The 22,896-nt window shown below is 43.8% G+C and overlaps 1 protein-coding gene across 2 annotated transcripts in view; it reads right to left on the bottom strand.

Annotated features, from left to right (window-relative positions):
- Positions 1 to 22,896, bottom strand: part of BANP (BTG3 associated nuclear protein) — a 517,523-nt gene that overhangs the window by 187,043 nt on the left and 307,584 nt on the right. The window contains exon 10 of one of the 2 annotated variants that reach the window (XM_030204572.1): positions 10,933 to 11,004. In XM_030204572.1, coding sequence (XP_030060432.1) covers positions 10,933 to 11,004 — 72 coding nt within the window. The remainder of the gene's footprint in view (positions 1 to 10,932; positions 11,005 to 22,896) is intronic. The other variant, XM_030204573.1, reaches the window with a different exon arrangement.

The raw sequence follows: 22,896 nt of genomic DNA, 5'->3' as shown, positions 1-22,896 counted from the left end.
TCTGCTCAATAGTCACATTAAAACCACAATGAATGTATATAAAATACATATACTTAATATTTCTTTGCCGTTTTCCGGATACAGACTGTAGAAACCTGCCCGGCACTGGCCTTACATCTCAACTATTGGAGTTTATTATTTATGAGGAATTTTATATACTGCCTATTTCACAATGCAATTCTAGGCGGATTAACAATAAAATTAGGTAGGAGAAACAGAAAAGGACTCAATAATTAAACAGGAAAGCAACCAGCCAGTCAAGGCACATACAGACAAAAATGTTTCACAGCTGATTGTGGTATGCCATCCCTAAACCCCCTCTGCATTTGGGTCAAGTATGATCAGGAGTGGAGGAGTGGCCTAGTGGTTAGGGTGGTGGACTTTGGTCCTGAGGAGCTGAGTTCGATTCCCACTTCAGGCACAGGCAGCTCCTTGTGACTCTGGGCAAGTAACTTAACCCTCCATTGCCCCATGTAAGCCGCATTGAGCCTGCCATGAGTGGGAAAGCGCGGGGTACAAATGTAACAAAAAAAAAAATAGATACTATTGGAGATTCTACATGGAATGTTGCTACTGTTGGAGATTCTACATGGAATGTTGCTATTCCACTAGCAACATTCCATGTAGAAGGCTGCGCAGGCTTCTGTTTCTGTGAGTCTGACGTCCTGCACGTACGTGCAGGACGTCAGACTCACAGAAGCAGAAGCCTGCGCGGCCACATTGGTGATCTGCAAGGGCCGACTTCTACATGGAAAGTTGCTACTATTGGAGATTCTACATGGAATGTTGCTACTATTGGAGATTCTGTTGCTAGTATTGGAGATTCTACATGGAATGTTGCTATTCCACTAGCAACATTCTATGTAGAAGGCTGCGCAGGCTTCTGTTTCTGTGAGTCTGACGTCCTGCACGTACGTGCAGGACGTCAGACTCACAGAAGCAGAAGCCTGCGCAGCCATATTGGTGATCTGCAAGGGCTGACTTCTACATGGAATGTTGCTAGTGGAATAACAACATTCCATGTGGAATCTCAAATAGTAGCAACAGTGGAGGAGTGGCCTAGTGGTTAGGGTGGTGGACTTTGGTCCTGGGGAACTGAGGAACTGAGTTCGATTCCCACTTCAGGCACAGGCAGCTCCTTGTGACTCTGGGCAAGTCACTTAACCCTCCATTGCCCCATGTAAGCCGCATTGAGCCTGCCATGAGTGGGAAAGCGCGGGATACAAATGTAACAAAAAATAAATAAATAAACTAATACTTCATAGTCTCTTAAAGACTAATCTGAAGAAGTGTGTTTTAGGACCTGCTCTAAACGGAATCAGTGAGAATTCAGACAGTAGGCATAGAGCCACACTAAAGCAGGGGCAAGGAAAAAGAAGACTTTGTGTATTTTGGACCTGTGAGGACCATTCAGTGAACGCAGATGACGTGGGGGCACATAGGGAATTTGTTAATGATGTTAAGTAGCTAGGGTTGCCAGTTGCCGTCGGGAACACAGACTGTAGAAGTCTGCCCAGTATTCCTCAACACATCAACATCAATGAGGTCATTTAACTTTTGTTTTTCTACTATCCTCTCTTATTTTTTATCCCTCTTTTATTTATAAATGTTCAGTAAAATTTAAAAAGTAAGAAAATGAAAATAGTTACAATTGACATTATCAGTGCACATGCGATCCTCTTTCTTTCCCAGGCCTTTTTGAATTCTATCATTGTTTTTGTCTCCATCAACTTCCCTGGGAAGGCATTCCAGGAATCGACCACCCTCTCTGTGAAGTATTTCCTGACCTTACGCCTACGTCTACCACCCTTTAACCTCAGTTCATGTCCTCTAATTTTACCTTTTCCTCATCTCTGGAAAAGCTTTGTTTTTATACCTTTCAATTATTTAAACATCTGAATCATATCTCCTCTGCCCCTCCTTTCCTCTAAGGTATACATAGTCAGGCATTCCATTCTCTTCTCATAGGTCTTTTGGCACAAACCCCAAACAAATTTTGTCACCTTGCTCTGAACAGCTTCTTATGTCTTGACCTAGTGTTCAAGTGGCAAAATAGCATATGGAGTACAGGAAGGCAGATCCATTCTTGGGAGATCGTTCAAATCCAAGATTAACTTTCCAAGGCACCTTATGGTAAGGGATATTATAGAAAAGGAATGGGTTCAACTAAACAACAAGGGAGTCATTCTAAAGTGTCTTTACAAGTTTGTAAGGGTAGTGAAAGAAGTCATAGATCAGTGAGGGGGGATGGAGCGGAGGCTCTGTACTAAGGTGTACCAGGGCTATGAAAGGATACATTCATTCCCATACAATGGACAGCATCTTCAAAGCATAGTAGGGACTTGTGCATTGAAATAGCCCTTAGAAGAATTTACAAGTTCAATAGAATTAGGTTACAAGTTGTAGTGCGCTCAGCGTATATATCCAGAGCTATCATAAGATAGGTTCAGCAGCCAGAGTATGAGAATTTGATGACACAAATAGACAGGCATGAGCCAAGATTGCCCATGGCTCCAAAATCATTGGTGGATGAGTTCCTATCAGACATGGACTATGAATACACAACTATGTAAGGTCAAGGAATTGCAGGTGAAGACTTTGCTAAGAAAGGAATCCAGAAATAGTCAGTAGAATTTTCTCTAAAGCACACTTGATGGGGCTACACTTTGAAGCTACCTACCTGTCTATTTCACATTTATATAAGACAACGAACGATCAAGTAGAGAGTAAGAAACATATCTTGTTGCAAAAGAGGTCATCTCAGAAGTTCTTTTCTTACCACAGCACTTCCTAAACTGTGGGTTGGGAGTCCAAAAGGAGGTCACGACCCACATTTGGGGTTGCAGCCTGGCTGGGCTCTCTATTGAAACATCATTATTCTGTGCCTCCAGGACAGTGGTCGAGCAATTTTATTGGGCTGCAATCATTGGGTTATAGGGAAAGGGAAATGGGACTTGATATACTGACTTTCTGAGGTTTTTGCAACTAAATTTAAAGCGGTTTACATATATTCAGGTACATATTTTGTACCAGGGGCAATGGAGGGTTAAGTGACTTGCCCAGAGTCACAAGGACCTGCAGTGGGAATCGAACCCAGTTCCCCAGAATCAGAGTCCGCTGCACTAACCACTAGGCTACTCCTCCACTGGCAACATTCCATGTAGAAGCTTGCCCTTGCAGATCACCAATGCGGCCGCGCAGGCTTCTGTTTCTGTGAGTCTGACGTCCTGCATATTGAGCCAAAGGTGCTACTTTCTTTAGTAGTCACCAAAATCTTTGTGAGGGAACTAATTAAGTCATTCACTTTAGTCATTTTCTGGGAGTTTTGCAGGTTTTTCTAAATGTGTTGCCAGAGGGAAGTTTGAGGCACTGCAGAAAAATAAACCAATTCACCAGACCCATTCTACAAGAGAGACCCCATAAATCTAAATCACCATAGAGGAATACAGCAGTGTTTAAGTGCGACCCAGGTCACTATAATGCCCTAGTGATCGACTGTTCAGGACCCCTTGTAATATATGCGCTGCAGGGGTACCACCAGCTGTAGCAGATGTATTATGAGTGAGCAGCTTGTTTGCCCATTGGGAAAGGGCCATGTGAAGAGTATGGGAATGCTGCTGTCTCACCTGTGCTGTTTACTGCTCTGTGTTCCAGGCTCACTCTGACACTGTGCTTACATCTGCTGCCTCACGAGCCGCCGTGAATGCAGCATTCCCTGGCACCAGACCCCGTCTATACCAGAAGTGATATAATTAGTCAGCTACTTTATTTTGAAGCACTCAAGCAGCACACGCCAAAGAAGCACGCACAAGGGGCAAGACCTGCTCCTTTGTGTGCATCTTTAAGCCATCATGATGCCAGCTTTTTTTTTTTTTTTCACTTCCTGACGTTATTTTTTTCTTCCTTTCTCTCAACAACATTTTCTCTTGCCCAAATGATTCCGGTTTTCTAGGGACATAGACCATCAGCTACCTATCACCCTGTACTCGTGCCTAAGATTAGAACTCTTTTTCCAATCCATCCTGAAGTCCAACTTGACTTGTATTAATTTCTTGAAAATAGGTCTACTAGCTCCTTAAGAGGTAAACACCACCTAGTATATGATCTTATTACTTCTTATAGTTTAAATATTTTTACTACTATTTGAAACCCTACCAGTGTGATTAGCTCACTTCCTTCTTCCCAAGACTTAGCTACTCATTTTGAAAATAAATTACTCTGAGATGCACTTTGTCTACAAATTCCACCCCTAACAGCAATAATCACAGCTCCCCTACCCATTTCCCTTGTAACATATTTGCCAACGTCAACCTCCCCCACCCCACCCCTACAATTGTATCATGGTTAGTCAGTTCCATGAGGCTAACCACGGCTCCACATGACCTTATTCCCTCCAGTTTTATTAAAAGATTGTTAGAAACACTGAATCCTTTCCTGATGTACATGATCACCTCAAGTCTCACCAATGGCCATGTACCCACAGCATGGAAATCTGCAATTATAAGACATAAAAGTAAAGATCTTGCCAATGCGCTGACTGTAATAATTACCACCCAATATCCAACTCCCATTTATGGGAAAAATTGCAGAACCTATAGTCCACACACAGCTTCAAAACCTTCTAGAAACACTCTTCACCCTAATCAGACAGGCTTCAGACACTATCACAGCACCAAGACAAAATTACCGAATATTATCACCTACATCTATTATCATCTGCACCTTGGGAAATCTGTACTCCTTCTCTCTCTATTGCCCTTACAGCAGCATTTGACCTTGTTGGCCATCCAATTCTACTCCACAGGCCTCATCAGATAGGCCTAAGGGCCACAGTTTTAACTTGGTTCTCATCTTATCTTGCTGATTGCTCTTATAACACATCTCTACTGTTCTCTTTGGCGTCAGGAGTCCCACAATGCTCCATCCTTGCACCTGTTCTTTTTAACATATTTCTGGCGCCATTGCTGACTCTACTGCCAACTCTAGACTTCACAGCCTGTATTTATGCAGATGACATTCAGGTTCTCTATACTCTGGACCCAGCTGATTCTATACAATTTCACAATATAAACAGCAAGTTAACAAAGTTAACAGAATGGTTAAAACATAATAAACATCCTTAATCCAAGACTTTCCTTTTCACTAAATATCAGAGCAAAACATGCCACGCCTGTTTTACTCTACTCTACTGTCCCTTTAGTTACCAGTACCCGAGTTCAGGGAGTGATCCTGGATACCTCCCTCACATTTACCCCACAGATCCCCGCAGTGATTAAATGGTCTCTTTAAATATGATCCGTTCCATCTGCTCATTATTGTATCCCTCAGCCTTAAATATTCTCATCCATTCTCTTGTTATCAGTCAACTAAGCTATTGCAATGCATTACATAAAGGAATTAAAGCCAAGGACTGCAAGCACTTACAAGTCATTCAGAATACAGCCATCAAATGAATCACTGGCTACCGTAAATATGATCATGTAACTCTGCTCTTTAAAGCAGACCATTGGCTGCTTATCTCCCACCGTATCACTTACAAAATTTTATTTCTAGTTTTCAATATTCACAATGTAGGAGAACCACCTTACCTTCTAGGCTTCTAACTCCCTACTGTCCTTCTAGAGAACTTAGATCTTCACATCAAAACCGACTTGTCATCCCTTCTTTTAGCGAGATAGTACTGGACACTACATGAAGTTCAATATTTTCTGTACAAGGACACAAAGTCTGGAATACGCTTCCCCAACATCTTACACTTCAAACATCCTTACAAAAATTTATGACTGATCTTAAAATATTTCTATTTTAGATGCTTACTCTTGATTCTTTTTCCTCATACAGTAAGTTGGATGTGAGATATGAACATGCTGCTATCCCAAGTGTATTTTCCCCCCTCTGTCCTATCATATTGTAGTTCTCTCCTCTTTCCTTCACCATTGTCATTGTCTGCACACATTCCCTACCCCTTATGTAGTATGTAGACATACCCACTGATGGTCAGGATAGGAAGTCCTTTAAATAAACTTGGAAAATTGGCACCTAACTGGTAGTTTGTGAAGGAATATTGTCTTTTGCCTGTTTTTCTGCCAAGAACTCAAGAGAGCACAGGGTCCAGAGAAGCTGTTTCCTTGGTTTTGGCCTAGACCTTGGACAAAGGAAAAAGCTGAGGGCCTACATTCTTTCACCTCCTTTGTCAGAGAAAAAAAATCAATGGATGGTGTTGGGGTTCCAAGGTCCTATGACTGGAGATGAAAGTAAAGTCCACTGGGGAAGAAGTTGAAGATTGTATTCCTTTATCCATGGTGGGGAGAGCCTGGAATTTGGGGAGTGAAAAAAAATTCCATTTTTGAAAATTACCTGTGGTAGGATCAATACTCAAGGCACAAGACTGTACTACTCAGCCAGGATTTTGTACCAGTGACAGGCCTGAAGTCCTTGGAGAGACCTTGGTAGTAGTAATCTTAATTTCTCTTGAGGCTTGGGGAGTTGCAACCAAGAGAAAGGAGGGGTAGGGAGAGTGCTTATGGATAGCTCTCCCTTGGATTCGAGGAGTCCTGTGATAGAGTTGGAGTAAGGATATACTTTCCGATGCCTTCCATGTTAGGAGAGTGAATTCCTAACAAAGCCTGGAGTAAGGAAAGAGGAGAATCCTGGACTAGAAGCAGGGAGGAGTAGTTCCCAGAGGGAGAGAGAAAAGAAAAGAAGTTCCAAGCCTTTCTAAATATTTTGTCTTTTCATTTTGACTATGAAGATAAGTTTTTATTCTTCACCTCATTTTACAAGTCCTATTCGCGCTTGATACGTACACAAACTGGCATTTAACACATTCATCTTGCACAAACAACTAGGTCCCCATTTTACAAAGCTGGGATATGCACCTATCAAACTGAAGTGCATAAAAATGACGAGGGGGTGTGGTTTGGTTGTGTCTTGGCAGGATGAGGGTGTGGCAAGTTCACAGAGATTTAGTATCGATTTCAGAAGGGGATTAGATGTCTGTGTCCTACAACATCGACATTTGGGAGTTATACGTGCTACCAAACACATTCAGGGTTTGGGGAACAGCACTCCACCAGAGTGATTGAGGGAGTTGCCCTCTTAATGCCCATGTAGTTTTTGTCCCCCCCACCCCCAACCCTCAAATGCCAAACTGGTAAAAGAAACCAGTTACTGTTACAGCCTCAGGATAATAACCAGTTATGTTTCCAAGGTCACAAAGATAACAAATTATGTGCTGGCTTTGAACCCATCAATTTTCTATCCATTTATTTCTCTAAAATGGATGTTTATGCTGAATGCATCCGGCACATAAATGTCTATTGCTCCTGTATTTTAGAATAGGCTCTATGCCAGCACAGTCTGCTCTAAAATACTGGTGAAATTTAAGACACACTGACCTGCACCTCTCAATTCCTATTTCCATAATTATCTAATTTAATACATTTCTTGATTAGCTTTCGAAGGTTGCCCTTCTTCCTCAGATCGGGTTCTACATGGAATGTTGCTACTATTGGAGATTCTACATGGAATGTTGCCTACCATTGGAGATTCTACATGGAATGTTGCTACTATTGGAGATTCTACATGGAATGTTGCCTACCATTGGAGATTCTACATGGAATGTTGCTACTATTGGACATTCTACATGGAATGTTGCTAGTATTAGAGATTCTATGTGGAACGTTGCTAGTATTAGAGATTCTACGTGGAATGTTGCTACTATTGGAGATTCTACATGGAATGTTGCTATTCCACTAGTAACATTCCATGTAGAAGGCTGCGCAGGCTTCTGTTTCTGTGAGTCTGACGTCCTGCACGTACGTGCAGGACGTCAGACTCACAGAAGCAGAAGCCTGCGCGGCCACGTTGGTGATCTACAAGGGCCGACTTCTACATGGAATGTTGCTAGTGGAATAGCAACATTCCATGTAGAATCTATAGAAATCAAACAAAATAAAACATGGAAAAGAAAATGAGATGATACCTTTTTTATTGGACATAACTTAATACATTTCTTGATTAGCTTTCGAAGGTTGCCCTTCTTCCTCAGATCGGAAATAAGCAAATGTGTTAGCAGATAGTATATATAAGAGAAACATCAAAGCATTACTTTGACAGTCTGACAGAGCGGGAGGGTGGGGGTATGCATGGGGACATCAAAGCATTTCATTGATATTCTAACAGGATGGGTGTGGATAGGTGAGGGGTGGGGTGATCAACAGAGACATACAGCTTTATAAACCATAAAGCTGTATTTCTCTGTTGATCACCCTCCCCTCACCTATCCACTCCTATCCTGTTAGAATATCAATGATATGCTTTGATGTCCCCATGCATACCTCCTACCCACCCTGTCAGACTGTCATAGTAATGCTTGAATGTTTTCTCTTATATACACTGTCAGCTAGCACATTTGCTTATTTCCGATCTGACGAAGAAGGGCAACCTTCGAAAGCTAATCAAGAAATGTATTAAGTTATGTCCAATAAAAAAGGTATCATCTTATTTTCTTTTCCATATTTTCTTTTCTATGTTTTATTTTGTTTGATTTCTGTTGATAAGAGTGGACTAACACGGCTACCACACTCCTCTACATAATCTATCTAAAATAGGGCTGCACATTTTTGCATATCCAGGCAAAAGCAGAGCTGGATTTGACCTTGTTTAATTAGGGAGAAGTTGTTGAAAAAACACAAGAGAAAGAGATGCCTCAATCCACGTAAAGCATTCTGCCTACTCAGGGCCATGAACTAACTATATCTTCCTTCAGCCCCTCAGGACAGAAAAGATAAGGACCCTGAGCTCTCCCTAAACCCTGCAGCCCATCTGAGGGGTCTCCTACATAAGCCTAAGAACACAAAAAACAAAGCTATAAACTAAGATCTAAGAAAATACCTGGCAGCTTGCCTTTGAATTTTTTCCTCGGTTCCATTTGCTTCTCCATCTAAGACTTGTACTGGCCAAGCCACGAAAAAGCTGCAGCTACAACAGCCTATGTCATATTTCAAGTCACACCATAAAATATCCATTTCAAGTAGAAAATTCTCCTATATTATATTACAGTACTATTACAGGATTTGCCCAAGGCTTCTTGGCAGCACATCCAAAATGATGACTCAGACAAAAGAAGGATATTAAAAGCAGCATTAGTTTTCAAGGTTTTTTTTCGGAAGGTAATGGCATATTCCAGTAGTCACATCATAAAATATCTCTGTCATAGCACTGTCCAGTGCCACTTTCATGCTGTGCTAAAAATACCTGCACTGTACATCATAGTGCCCTCACAAACCTTGTTGCATCTTTCTGGTGGCAGATACAAAGCAATGAGCAGGACAAATTAGGGTTTGTGAAAACTTGACATCTGATTCTCTCTATTGTCCCTGCTTTTTAATTTCTATGTTTTCCCAAAGGCCTTTGTAGTTGTAGATAATCCTATGTCAGTCCAGGGGCGTAGCCAGACTTCGGCAGGAGGGGGGGGGGGCCAGAGCCCAAGGTGAGGCACATTTTAGCCCCCCCCCCCCCCGGTGCCACGGACACCTCCCGCCACCTTTGAACCCCCCCCCCCCCCCGACGTCCCTCCCCTTTCCACTGCCGCCAACCCTCCCCTGAGTACCCCGCTGCTGTCAGGTACCTGTACTGGTGGGGGTCCCCAACCCCCGCCAGCCGGTCCTCCTCAGCCGGTCTCCGGGCCGGCGCATTGCTGCAGCTGATGTGGAAGCCTAAGGTTCTGTTTCTTCTGTGTGAGTCGCCCTGATGTCCTGCACATTGAACGTGCAGGACGTCAGGACGACTCACTTAGAAACAGAATCCTAGGCTTCCGCTGCAGCAATGCGCCAGCCCGGAGACCGGCTGAAGAGGAAGACTTTGGCTGGCGGGGGCTGGGGACCCCCGCCAGCACAGGTACCCAATGGTGGCGGCAGGGGAGAGTTAGCAGCGGCGGGAAGGTGGGGTCGGCAGGGGCCAGGGCCGAATCTGGGGGGGGGGCCAGGCCCCCGTGGCCCCCAATTAGCTACGCCCCTGTATGTCACATTGTGCCACTAGTTTTTCTGGACACAAATACAGCTATTTTCCCATTTAGTAACTCAAAGACTTTAGCTGTAACAATTTTCAAAATCACATGTAAATATATGCATTATGTTATTATTTATTTGGCTTTAGCTCACACCTTTTCATTGGTAGTTCAAGACAAGTTACATTCAGGTACAGCAGGTATTGCCCTGTCCCCAATGAGGGCAATAAAACTGGTCCAAGGTCACAAGGAGCAATGACATTTGAATCCTGGCTTCCATGGTTCTCAACCTGTTGCTTTAACCACTAGGCTACTCATCCACTCCATAGTCTGTTGGATTAGATGACAAGATCTGCTTCAATGCCCTATATTACATCTTATGCTTCCCAGTTCAGCTGGGATGTGAAAGGTAGGGAAGGATAGAGTTGGGACGTGAGTGAATGAAGGCTCATGGAACTACAACCCAGTCCTAATTCTGACTGAGCTGGGAGTGGAAAGGAGGAAAGAAACTGTGGGATCAAAAAAATTAGTTCATACAGCACGAAAAGACAAGCTCTAACAGTAGAGAAGAGGGTCAAACAAGATAAAATGAAATAGAGATACAAAGAAAAAATTTTGGAAAATTATACAGAATGAACTCTCTTAAAATTGTAATTGCTGCATTTACATTACCATTACAGGTAACATTTATAGGCTGCTTATACCAAACCATTTCAGATCAAAGCGGCTGACAACTAAGAGCAGGGCAAACCCTAGATCAAGCAACAGGCAAAAACTTAAACAAAGGTTATAGGAAACTAGATCAGTTTTCTAATGATTCAGCTTGTGCTCATGGGCCATGTTGGGTTAACAGATCTGTCAAAGCCCCCCCTCTGTCCATCGCTCAAGGGTACTGCTTTCCCAGTGACGGCATGTTCACTCACCTCACTGTCCTGAGTAATCTGCACCTGCTCTCCTTGAGGCACTTGAGCTATGTGAAGATGACCCTGTGGAATCCACAGCAACAAAATAAAAACAAGAAGCATCAGAAGAAAACAAATGCAATGCTCTTAAATTTAAGCACTAAGGTGCTACATTCCCATGTCATGCAGATGCTTGGACAAACACATTCCTATCAATTCAGAACACACAGCTGTAAAAATTGAAATTTGATAGCAAGGAATTTGATAAGGCAGTATGAACCATGTAACCGCCATACCAATTATATAAGTGTGGCATCATAAACCTCATCTTTTTCAAATATTTAGGGTCAAATCTAAAGATAGACAAAATCAAAGAAAAACCAGCACAAAAAAATCCATACATCTGTGTGCATAATTTTGAAACAGCGCATCTTTTCACCAAGAATTATTACAGAAAAAAAAATCATGCATGCAAAAATCTGCTCTCATTAGCAAAATTAAATAATCAGGGACATATCCCTAGGGCAGAGGCGGCTTCCGATGCCAAAAAGGCTGAGCAAAAAAATTATTTTATTAGATGATCAGGAGCTGAGAAGGGATTGTCCATCCTGTCCTTTGCACATTGCATCAAATTCTACATATGGTGCTCAAAATTGCGGGTGGAATGGAACTGGTTGACAAGCCAATTAACACTAATAATTGGGCCCTTAACATTTCTGTCAATTATTGGCGTTAATTGGCAAAAATGTGGATTTATGCATGCATCTTGCTAAGCGCTATTTTGTAAACATGCATGTGTAAAAACAGAGGTGTGACCATGGGAGTGGGTCAGGGGTGTTCACTAGAGATGAGTGCAGTATTATGAAATTTGGGGGATCCACGCCTAATTTACGCAGCAGAATTGATAGCAGCTTTCAGTCGGTGTAAATGCTCGCAAATCCCGGAGGTATGTGCTATTCTATAAACAGCGCCCAACTCGGAGGACTGTTTATACAATTCCCCCCATAATGTCTGTACCAATGTCCAGACTACACTACTGCAGCCATTGCCACTGTCTCTGCTCACTCCCGCTAACACTGCAGCCAGTGGCATAGCCAGGACTAATCTTTTTTGCTGGTCACTAGGTAGTACAGATGTTGACATAGCCTCCGGTTCCCTCCTCACTGGCCCTGTGCTGCTGCTGTTGACTGGGCGGGCCTGATTCCTAAGCCCACCCTGTGGCTATGCCCCTGGTTACAGCCTAATATTTAACTGAAGTCTGCCGCTGGCAAGTCAGTCTCAAAAGGGCAAAGCAAAGGGGATCAGCCCTTTGAGAGTTCCTTTGGAAGCATCTGGGAGCACATTGGGATAGTCAGTCAGGAAGCTCCATGTGGTGAATTAGTTTGAGAGGCAGAGTATTAGTCGACACTGTTGTTTTTTTCTTTTTTAATTATATGATGCAGTCTAGCTAATTCCTTGGTGAGAATAAAGGCCAGGGTAAGCCCATATGTTATGGCATGATTTATGCTGCTTTGGGTCATTTTGGGGGAAAAGTAATCTACAAATATAGGGCCCGATATTCAGCTGGTGCCAGGCAGTGCTTTTGCTGTCCACCGTCGGCGTTAAACCCAAATATTAAATGCCAGGCCATTTCCAGTGACCGACATCGAATATCTGTGTTTTTTAACCACTAATAAGTTAACCAGTTATGTCAATATTCAGTATTAACTGGTTAAATTTTTAGTGGTTAAAGATAGGATAGCTATTTATGTGGTCCTATTTGACCGCTAAACTTATCTGGTTAGGCACTAGATATTGGCACCTAACTGGTTAAGTCATGCAATATAGTTGGTTATGCACTAGTGGGTAGCCGGCAATATTCACCAGCGATAACCAGTTATCTCCCACTGAATATTAGCGGTTAAGCGCCGATAAGCCACGCCTGGACGGTTAAATAGCTTTCAATATCAGAGGGATAATTCTTATGTCAAGTTTGCATAAGATTTAGTACCAGTTATTCCTCCTGCAAAAGTTGCAGGAAGTTAAATGTTCTGCCAAAACAGTGCTGTTCCAGATGTGTGCAAGCAAACTGAAACAATCTCTTTGCAAAACCCCTTCCATCATTATTCCTGTTCCCCATACCACTTTACCCGATTCCTAAATGGGTTGCATAAACTGGGATTGTAAAAACAGTATGACAGACCTCAGATGTAAAATAATATAGTTCTTTTTATTTATTTGTAACACTTGTACCCCGCGCTTTCCCACTTATTAGCAGTTTCAATGCGGCTTACATAATATAACAGGTTTACAAGATAACATAGAATGGATAACAGCAATAATGTAGTGTATAAAGAGGTGGACAAGGGGTCACGTGATGCTTTAGGGCAAGGCAGACGTGGTGCCGAGTTCTCCTGGGCCCCGACTCGAATTAACTCTCAAAAACCCTGCCAATTGTAGAGAAAATTGCTGCCTGGAAGGAATAGCGACAGCACATCGCATGGAAAAATTTCTGAGCGCTTCAACAACAACAATGGCGCCAAAAAGCACTAAAAAAGAAAAAGAGAAACCGAGGACGACCGGCGGAGTGGAAGAGAGCCCGCCACAACCTGACACCGCGGTATTCTCGGAAGAGCAACTGCGACAAATTGCAAGTACTGTGGGAACTGTGATCGAGCCGATCCAAGTAAAATTTGATAAAGTTTTCGCTCAACTGACGACGCTGGAAGAGCTTCTAACAGATACAGTGAGGAGGACTGGAGAGATAGAGCAGCGGATGGTGGCAATGGAGGAGACACTTCCCCCTGCTCTGCAGCAGGTGAGAGCGCTTGAGACCAAAACCGGGTCACTTGCTGAAAAACTCGATGAACTTGAAAATAGATCCCGTCGGGCAAATTTGAGAATAATAGGCTTACCAGAATCTGTGGGAGCCTCAGTACTGCCGTCAGTGCTGGAAAAATGGCTGTCAAAGGAGTTCGCATTGTCAGACCATGCGGGGCCCTTATGCTTGGAGAGGGCCCACCGGATAGGCCGACAGCAAGATGGCCGACGCAGCCCGCGAACTGTGATTCTGAAAGTGCACAATTACATCCATAAGGAAGAGATTCTAAGAGGATACAGACAAAAACGGAACGAGACTAAGTTTGACGGGCATCAAATTCTCATTTTTCAAGACTACTCTGCAGCCTTACAAGAAAAGAGGAAACTGTATTCCCCGCATTGCAAACGCTTGCATGAGCTGAATATACAGTTCATGTTGACATACCCAGCGATTCTAAAAATCAAAGAACAAGGACAATGGAAAGTTTTGGGATCACCTGAAGAAGCAAAGAAATATGTACAACAGCTGGAACAGAGAGAAAGGGCAACTGTGGGTAATGACTGAATACATTGATGTATATATGAATACAATTGGCTAAAGTTGTGTCGTTAAACATTGTCAGTTGTTAAGAAGGGTTGTTAAGCTGGTAAAAATTAGAACATACGAGTCGGGGGCCGGGAGGCTAGGAAACCCCTAAAACCCACAGTAAATGGGTAGTTGTCATGAGGGCTGGAGGGGTGATGAACGGGGGAATCAAACGGGAGGGGGGAGGGGGAGGGAAGGGGAAGGAAGGGGAAAAGGGAAGGGGAGGGATACAGAAAAAGCACAAGATGATAATGAACCTAAACACTATTTCTATTGCTTGTCTAGCTGGTACCAATCTATGCTAATAGTGCTACGGTGTGCGGTGGGGGATACACTCCCTCGGGGCAAGACTGGGTGCCCTGGGGAGAAAGAACATAGAGATTACTTAAAGTTCAGGCAATCGGAGAGCCGGTACGTCCCCTAGGAAAGTACGAATAATCTCATGGAATGTTGGAGGCATTACTTCCCCCATTAAGAGAACTAAAATACTGGCGGCCTTAAAACGCCACGGTGTAGGGATAGCATGCCTCCAAGAGACTAGGCTCTCCCAGGAAGAGCATGAGAAATTAAAGAGACACTGGGTGGGTGAGGTGTTCTGCTCCCCAGCAACAGGGCGGAGAGGGGGGGTGGCCATCCTAATCCATAAAGCCTTGCTGTGCCAAGCACAAATGATGTTTAAAGACGGAGAAGGGCGAGTGGTAGGGATTAAGCTGAACCTACAGGGGAAGGAACTACATGTAGTCTCTATATATGGCCCGAACGCTTCAGCACATACTTTCTACGCCCAACTGTTAGCGCGCTATCAAAATCAGGCAAAATTCCCCTTGATCTTTGCAGGAGATATGAACCAAGTGATGGACGAGGAGTTAGATAGATCAGGCACTGGCCAGATGAGACGGGAGCCCGCCACTGCAATGTTGGCGGCTTTCTGTCAGGAATTGGGCCTAGTAGATACATGGAGACTGCTACACGGGGAGGAGAGAGATTATACGCACACCTCTAGAGCACACCGCACGCAGTCCAGAATAGATTACATATTCGCATCCCAAGATCTCTTCCCCAGAGTAATCAGCGCCCAAATCGGCCCAGAAGAAATATCAGATCATTCGCTCATCTGGGTGGACCTGGAATCCATGCCATTTTTTCAGCAGAGGCCGGGATGGCGGTTCCCAGCTTATCTATACACTTCTAAGGACTTTATGAGCTTCTTACAGAAGAAATGGGAGGAGTACATAGTACACAATCAGGCCCATAGGGAAGATCCTATATTGTTTTGGTCGGCCGCCAAGGCAGTATTAAGAGGCGAGATAATTGCCTATGTTAGCAAACGCAATCGACAGATCACACAAGGTATAATAGGCCTAGAGAAGAAACTAAGAGAGGCAAAAAGGAATTATACTAGGAATCCCGCACAGTCACAGCACGAATTGCTGGTGTCCACCAGGGCAGCATTAAACAGCTTAATACACGAAAGGACAATGAGATCCCTACTGTACAGGAAATATAAACTACACAAGTTTGGAGACAGGGCGGGAGGAATGATGGCTAGACTGGTGAAGGGGGCCCGGAAATCATGCTTCATTCCAGCTATACAAAAGGCCACAGGCGGGGTAACGACTAACCTAGAAGAGATTGCACTTATATTCAGGAAACATTTTGCCACTTTATACGAAAAGGGCCCAGAGGAGGGAGGCCTTCGGGAAGAGATACAGAGATATTTGCAAGCGAAGCGATTGAGGAAGATCCCTTTAGACCGGCTGGCTGCCTTTAACAATCCAGTAGAGGCAATAGAGCTGCAAAGGGCTATAGGTGCATTAAAGCTACACTCAGCTCCGGGGCCAGACGGTCTGTCGGGAGAGTTTTATAAAATGCTGAGCCCACAGATCATAGGGCCACTAACAGAACACCTCAACGCCATAGTAGATACAGGTCAATTCCCAAGGCATGCTAACTCGGCGACAATCAGCTTGATTCCAAAAAAAGGCAAAGACCCTTTGCAGCCTAACTCATACAGGCCGATTTCCTTAATAAACGTAGAGGCCAAATTGTTATCTCGGATTCTGGCTGACCGCCTGGCACCCTTGATGCCTTTGCTTATTGGGGAGGACCAAACGGGGTTTGTCCGGGGCCGACATTCAGTCTTAAATGTAAGGAAACTCATTATGGCTATGCTATCCGGGGCGGAGCTTGAGGTCCCCCGAATGATTGTGAGCCTAGATGCAGAGCGGGCATTTGATCAGGTGAATTGGTCTTTCATGTTTGAACTATTAAAGGGCGTAGGATTGGAGGGATGGACTCTGCAAGCGATAATAACTTTGTACACACTACCAAGAGCTGCAGTTAGGGTGAATGGGGTCCAAACGCCAGAATTTGACATAGGCAGAGGCACACGACAAGGTTGCCCCCTCTCTCCACTACTCTTCTTACTGACACTAGAGCCCCTCTTGGTTGAGATCCGAATGCGGCGAGACATCAGAGGCATACAGGTCTTTGGGAAAGAGCATAAGGTGCTCGCATATGCAGATGACGTCCTGCTGCTACTAGGTGACCCTCAGACCTCATTGGAAAATCTTCTAGAAGTAATCAGCGCATATGGCAGGTTGTCTGGGTACACAATTAACAAAACAAAATCGTTGGCGATACCCTTAGATGCTACAATCAGAGCTACATGGAGGGGTCCCCTCCCACTGCAATGGGAAGAACACCAGTTTAGCTATCTGGGAATCACTATTCCAACTGATCTGGGGACCCTGTATGATAGGAATGTACAACCCCTCATAGATACCACGAGATGCTTACTGCAGCTTTGGAGCTCATGCCCACTCTCGCTTATGGGTCGGATAGGCCTTGTAAACATGATAATAGTCCCGAAATGGCTTTACAATTTTCAGATGTTACCGCTATATCTGAGGCGAAACGAGGAGAAGATTCTAAACAGGCTAGTACAGAATTTCCTCTGGAATAACAAAAAGCCTAGACTCCCCTTACATGTGATTCAGAAGCCAAGACCTCAGGGGGGGATGGGTTTGCTTAATATAAGACAACTAACAGTGGCCTGTGCCATGAGGCACATAAGAGATTGGCTAGTGGGGAGCCAGGATTTTTCAGCAACTCCAACAGAGCTGGCCATGTCCCCTACTGCACACCTGGGCTGGGTGTTACACGTGCCCGGAGGGAGATTGAGTAGAGATCTGGTCAGGAACCCAATGGTTGCCTCGGCGAGAGCAGCGTGGCGATGGCTTTGCAGGTGGCACCTTTTCGATTGGAGGGCGACACCTTTTTTGCCATTGTTACATAATCCGGATTTTCCGGAGGGCACGTCGTCTGTGGCATTTGGCCGCTGGCGGGCACTTGGAATAAAGTATATATATCAATTGGTGTCTGAAGAGGGTAAAACTCGCACTTTTGTAGACTTGTGTCAGGAATTTAAATTACGGGAGATAGACCGCTTTCCTTACTTACAGGTGCAGCACTACATAGTAGCATTGGGCTGGTCTAACTTAAGTGAAGACGTACAAGACATGTTGAGCACGGACATGACATTGGGGGCACAGGAGTCGGTGCCACTCAAATACCATCATAGAGCTCTACAAGATACCACAGAAGACATAGACTTTAGAAGTAGAGCTCAGCACTGGGCAGAAGAGCTATTGATTGAAGTTTCTGGAGAGACATTGAGCAAATTTGTATCCTCCATGTGGAAAACCTCTATCTTCACCAAATACTTGGAGATGCAGTATAAGTTCGCCCTACGATTATATATTTCGCCAACACGAGCTTGCAAGGCTGGGTACAGTGAATCGGATGCGTGCCCTTGGTGTAGACAGACTCAGGCTACGCTTGGTCATATGTTCTGGTTTTGCCCACATACACTGCAGCTATGGACTCAAATTCTGGGCGAAATCAAGAGATATTGGGGACGCACAATACAGAGACACCCAATGCTATTGTTTGGTAAATACAACTGTATTAAGCCAGCACTGCCCGGATTTATGTCCTTCCTGCAGAGAGCAATACTGATGGGAAAGAGAGTCATCTTATTACATTGGTGAGACACTAGAGCTCCTGCTTTAAGAACCTGGAGAATACAAATGATAGAACTCCTAAAGCTGGAGAGGTGCGGACTACTGGATTTGTCCTCTAGAGAAGGACTGAGATTCCAGAGGACATGGGCGAATTTCTGGGACACGTTGCAACCGTTAGCGAGAAGTCGAATCTTATACTGATTATCAGAGTTCATATCATAGTTATAATTGTTAATAGGATCATCTATGTTGTGGGAGGGGTGGGTAAGGGGAGGGATGGGAGGGGGGATTGGGGACAGGGATGAGCGAGGGGGGGGAAGACTAGAGAGAGGGGACAAATAAAAAAGCAGAACATAATACACTGTACGAGAATGCTGAAAATACTGGTTGTCAGATTGTTACTCTGCAATGTTGTTTGTATGTTATCTTTTCTGCTAATAAACAGATTTAAATAAAGAGGTGGACAATTAGATGTGGGTAAGTAAGATGGGTAAGGGAGGAGGGTGGTAGAGGTAATAAATGTTTATAACCAGAACATGTAAATAAGATAATCTTTTTATTGGACTAATTTTAATACATTTTGACTAACTTTCGGAGAACAAAACCCCCTTCCTCAGGTCAGGACAGGATACTGTAACAGCACTATACTCTATTGACCTGAGGACGGAAGTTTTGGCCTCTGAAAGCTAAATGTATTAGTCCAGTAAAATGATGGAATACGTGTTATGCACCCTTCTGCCTCTCTTCTCCTGCTTCCTTGCTTCATGCCTAAGGAGATGAACCTTGTTGCCCATTCTTTGTAAAAACTCTACCTATACTTTGTAAGAGCTCTTATCTATTTGGCAGATTAAGCCATGTAACACAGAAGCATCAGCCCTCACAATTGCTGCCCCACATAATCCTTTTACTGCACTAGAGCATTGTGATGCACAAAAAAAAAAAAAGAACTGAGATGGAACCAGAACCAATGAGGGTAGTTCAAGAGAAAAGACACTCTCAAAGCACAAATAAAACTCAAACCAGAAAATTGTTGCCGCTAGGCGGATTCCATTATCAGAGGCATTAACTTTGGAATACAGTTTATTTATTTTATTGCATTTGTATCCCACATTTTCCCACCTATTTGCGGGCTCAGTGTGGCTTACAATACATTGTAGTGATGGAAATACAGTCTGATACAACATAATTATGGTTACATTGTGAGGAGTTAAGTTAATACAAAGTCCAAGTATCGTTAAGGGGAATAAAACAATGGAAAAGAACAACTGAACAATAGAAGAACAACGGATACTGATAGGGCAACAGAGCAATAGCAAGAGAACGTTTGGGTATAATATTTTTCTATTTTTTACCTGTAAATTAAGGTTTTAATGTGTTAAAATTGCGGGGGATAAGAGTACAGAAGAGAATGTATTGATGCAAGGAGCACAGCAAAGTAAAAAGCCTTCCAGGCTCTTCAGCTAGCAGGAGTACCAGGCAAGTACTGATTATAATCAGAGAAGAGACTAAGGGTTCTTCTAACACTGATCTAGCCAATAATACCCTGCTTGTAGACCAGAGAGCTTTCCAGGAGTTGGGGGAGGACTTAAAAGCTTTGTCTGAAGTTCTACCTACTTATGGAAAAGGAGAGGAAAGACTACAAACTACTGAGAACAACAATAAGTGGCTAAAAGCTTGGAGGATGGGGCAATACATGGAAAAACAAAAGACTATATTGTAATGATGGGCTGCATCTCACTGTGGTAGGAAAAAGAATCCTTGGTGAGAGATTCAAACAATCTGTGTCTAGGCATTTAAACTAGAAGCTGGGGGTGGCAGTTGGAAGCAGGTCAATTCTGGTAGTCACCCCCAGCAAAAGACAAGCTGTGACAGTACTAAAGAAAGCAATGAAGACAACAATCTTAGCAATTCACTTCTTAGCAATACCATAGTAGGTAAGACTAAACAAAAAACTACACAGGAAATGAGACTTCCACTGAAATATAGCTGGAAAGCAATGACCACAAATGCTGGCAGTCTAAGCACCAAAGATCATGATCTGCAAGCCCTGATGACAGAAGCAGATTTAGATGTTGTCGCTATCACAGGGACAAGGTTCAATGATTCCCATGAATGGGACGCAAACATACCAAGCTAAAATCTATTGAGGAAGGATAGAGATGGTGAAAAAGGTGGAGAAGTAGCTCTATATATGAGAAATAATATCAAAGTGACTGAAATGCAGGGGGTTGGGGAAAGGAAGACGCAATATGGATTGCCTTAGAAAGAGAAGACGGAACCTCTATCCATATGAGTGTGGTCTACAGACCTCCAACACAATCAGAGCAGCTTGACAAAGATCTGGTTGCAGATATCCAAAAGTTGGGAAAGAAAAGGGAAGTGCTGTTACTGGGAGATTTCAACTTGCCGGATGTGACTGGAAAGATCCATCTCCAGAATCAGAAAGAAACAGGGAGATAGTGGATGCCTTTCAAAGTGTTTGCTCTTCTCAGACAAATGGTGATGGATCCCACGAGGGAAGGAGCAATGCTGGATCTGGTGCTGACAAATGGGGAACGTCAGTTTAATGTCAGAGTAGGTGCCCACCTGGGTAATAGTGATCATCAAATGGTTTGATATAACAGCTACAGCGGATGGCAGTCATTCAAAACTCAAAGTCCTGGATTTCAAACATACTGACTTTAACAAAATGGGGACATACCTGAAGAAAGAGCTGAGGGGATGGGAAGACATACAAGATGTGGAAAGACAACGGCTCAGGCTGAAAGGAGCTATTAAAATGGCTACTAACCTTTAAGTAAGGAGTGTAAATAAAAGCTAGAAAAAAAAGGAAACCTATATGGTTCTCCAAGTGGCTGAGATAATAAAGGCAAAAGAGGTGGAGTTCATGAAATACAGGAAAACTGAAGAAGAGGAACACAGAAAAGAATACCAGAAGAAACTGAAAGAAGCCAAGAGGGAGATACGTCTGGCGGAAGAGCAAATGGCTAGAAATATAAGGATGGAAGACAATAATTTTTTCAGGTATATTAGTGAAAGGAGGAAGGCTAAAAGTGGAATTATGAGACTGAAACATGCTGTGAACAGCTATGTAGAAAGCAATGAAGAAAAACAAATATGCTAAACAAATGCTTCTGTTCTATGTTCACAGAAGAAAATCCTGGAGAAGGACCATGATTGAATGCAGTGGCGTTCCTGGCCTGGATGGCACCCAGGGCGAAGAGCCGATGCGCACCCCCGGGTGCAGCGCCTCCCCCCTGCTAGATGACACCTCCCCCCCTCCGGCGAAATGACACCCCTCCAGGTGCACACCGCTGGGGGGGGGGGTGCCGCGGCGCGTGCCTGCTCCTCCGAGTTCACTAAACTTCGTTCGCTGCAGCTCCCTCTGCCCCGGAACAGGAAGTAACCTGTTCCGGGGCAGAGGGAGCTGCAGCGAACGAGCAAAGTTTAGCGAACTCGGAGGAGCAGGCGCGCACCGCAGCACCCCCCAGTGGCGTGCACCCGGGGCGGACCACCCCCACCCCTTGGTACGCCGCTGACTGAATGGTAAAGGTACATATGAGAATGGAGTGGATGTCACACCATTCACAGAAAAACATGTTTATGAACAACTTGAAAACCTGAAGAAGGACAAAGCCACGGGATCAGAGAGGATCCATCGCAGGATATTGAGGGAATTTAGACAGGTTCTGGCAGGTCCTCTTAAAGGTTTGTTTAATAAATCCTTGGAGACGGGAGAGGTTCTGCGGGATTGGAGAACAGTGGCTGTGGTCCCTCTTCACAAAAGTGGCAACAGAGAAGAAGTGGGAACTACAGGCTGGTAAGCCTCACTTCAGTTATTGGAAAAGTAATGGAAGCATTGCTGAAGAGAAAGATAGTAAATTTCCTAGAATCCAATGAGTTACAAGATCCAAGGCAACACGGTTTTCCCAAAGGTAAATCATACTGGGTGACCAGAGAACTGGATCGGAGACGTGCGCTAGATGTAATCTACTTGGATTTCAGCAAAGCCTTTGACACACCTCTTCATAGGAGAATCTTAAATAAACTTGAAAGGCTGGGGTTAGGACCCAAAGTAGTGAGCTGAATTAGAAACTGTTTGACGGATAGATCCCAGAGGGTGGTGATCAATGGAATTCACTTGGAGGAAGGAAAGGTGAGTATTGGAGTGCCTCAGGGATCGGCACTGGGGCCAATTCTGTTCAATATATTTGTAAGTGACGTTGCCAAAAGATTATTTTATTTATTTATTTGTTACATTTGTAGCCCACATTTTCCCACCTATTTGCAGGCTCAATGTGGCTTACATAGTATTGGAGAGACGTTCGCCGACTCTGGTATGAACAAATACAAAGAGATGTTATGATAGGATAAGATTCGTGTGGATCAGACATATTGGGTAAGGTTCGCCTTTTTGTGAATGATACCAAGATTTGTAATAGAGTGGACACCCCAGAAGGAGTGGAAAACATGAAAAGGGATCTGCAAAAGTTAGAAGAACGTTTGGCAGTCCCCGTACAAGTCGCTGGTGAAGCCCCTAGAGTATTGTGTTCAGTTTTGGAGGCCATATCTTAG

The sequence above is a fragment of the Microcaecilia unicolor genome, chromosome 5 (genome assembly GCF_901765095.1).
Source record: "Microcaecilia unicolor chromosome 5, aMicUni1.1, whole genome shotgun sequence".
Lineage (NCBI taxonomy): Eukaryota > Metazoa > Chordata > Amphibia > Gymnophiona > Siphonopidae > Microcaecilia > Microcaecilia unicolor.
Note: the sequence above shows the minus strand (reverse complement) of the source record. Positions and strands in the feature narration are given on the sequence as shown.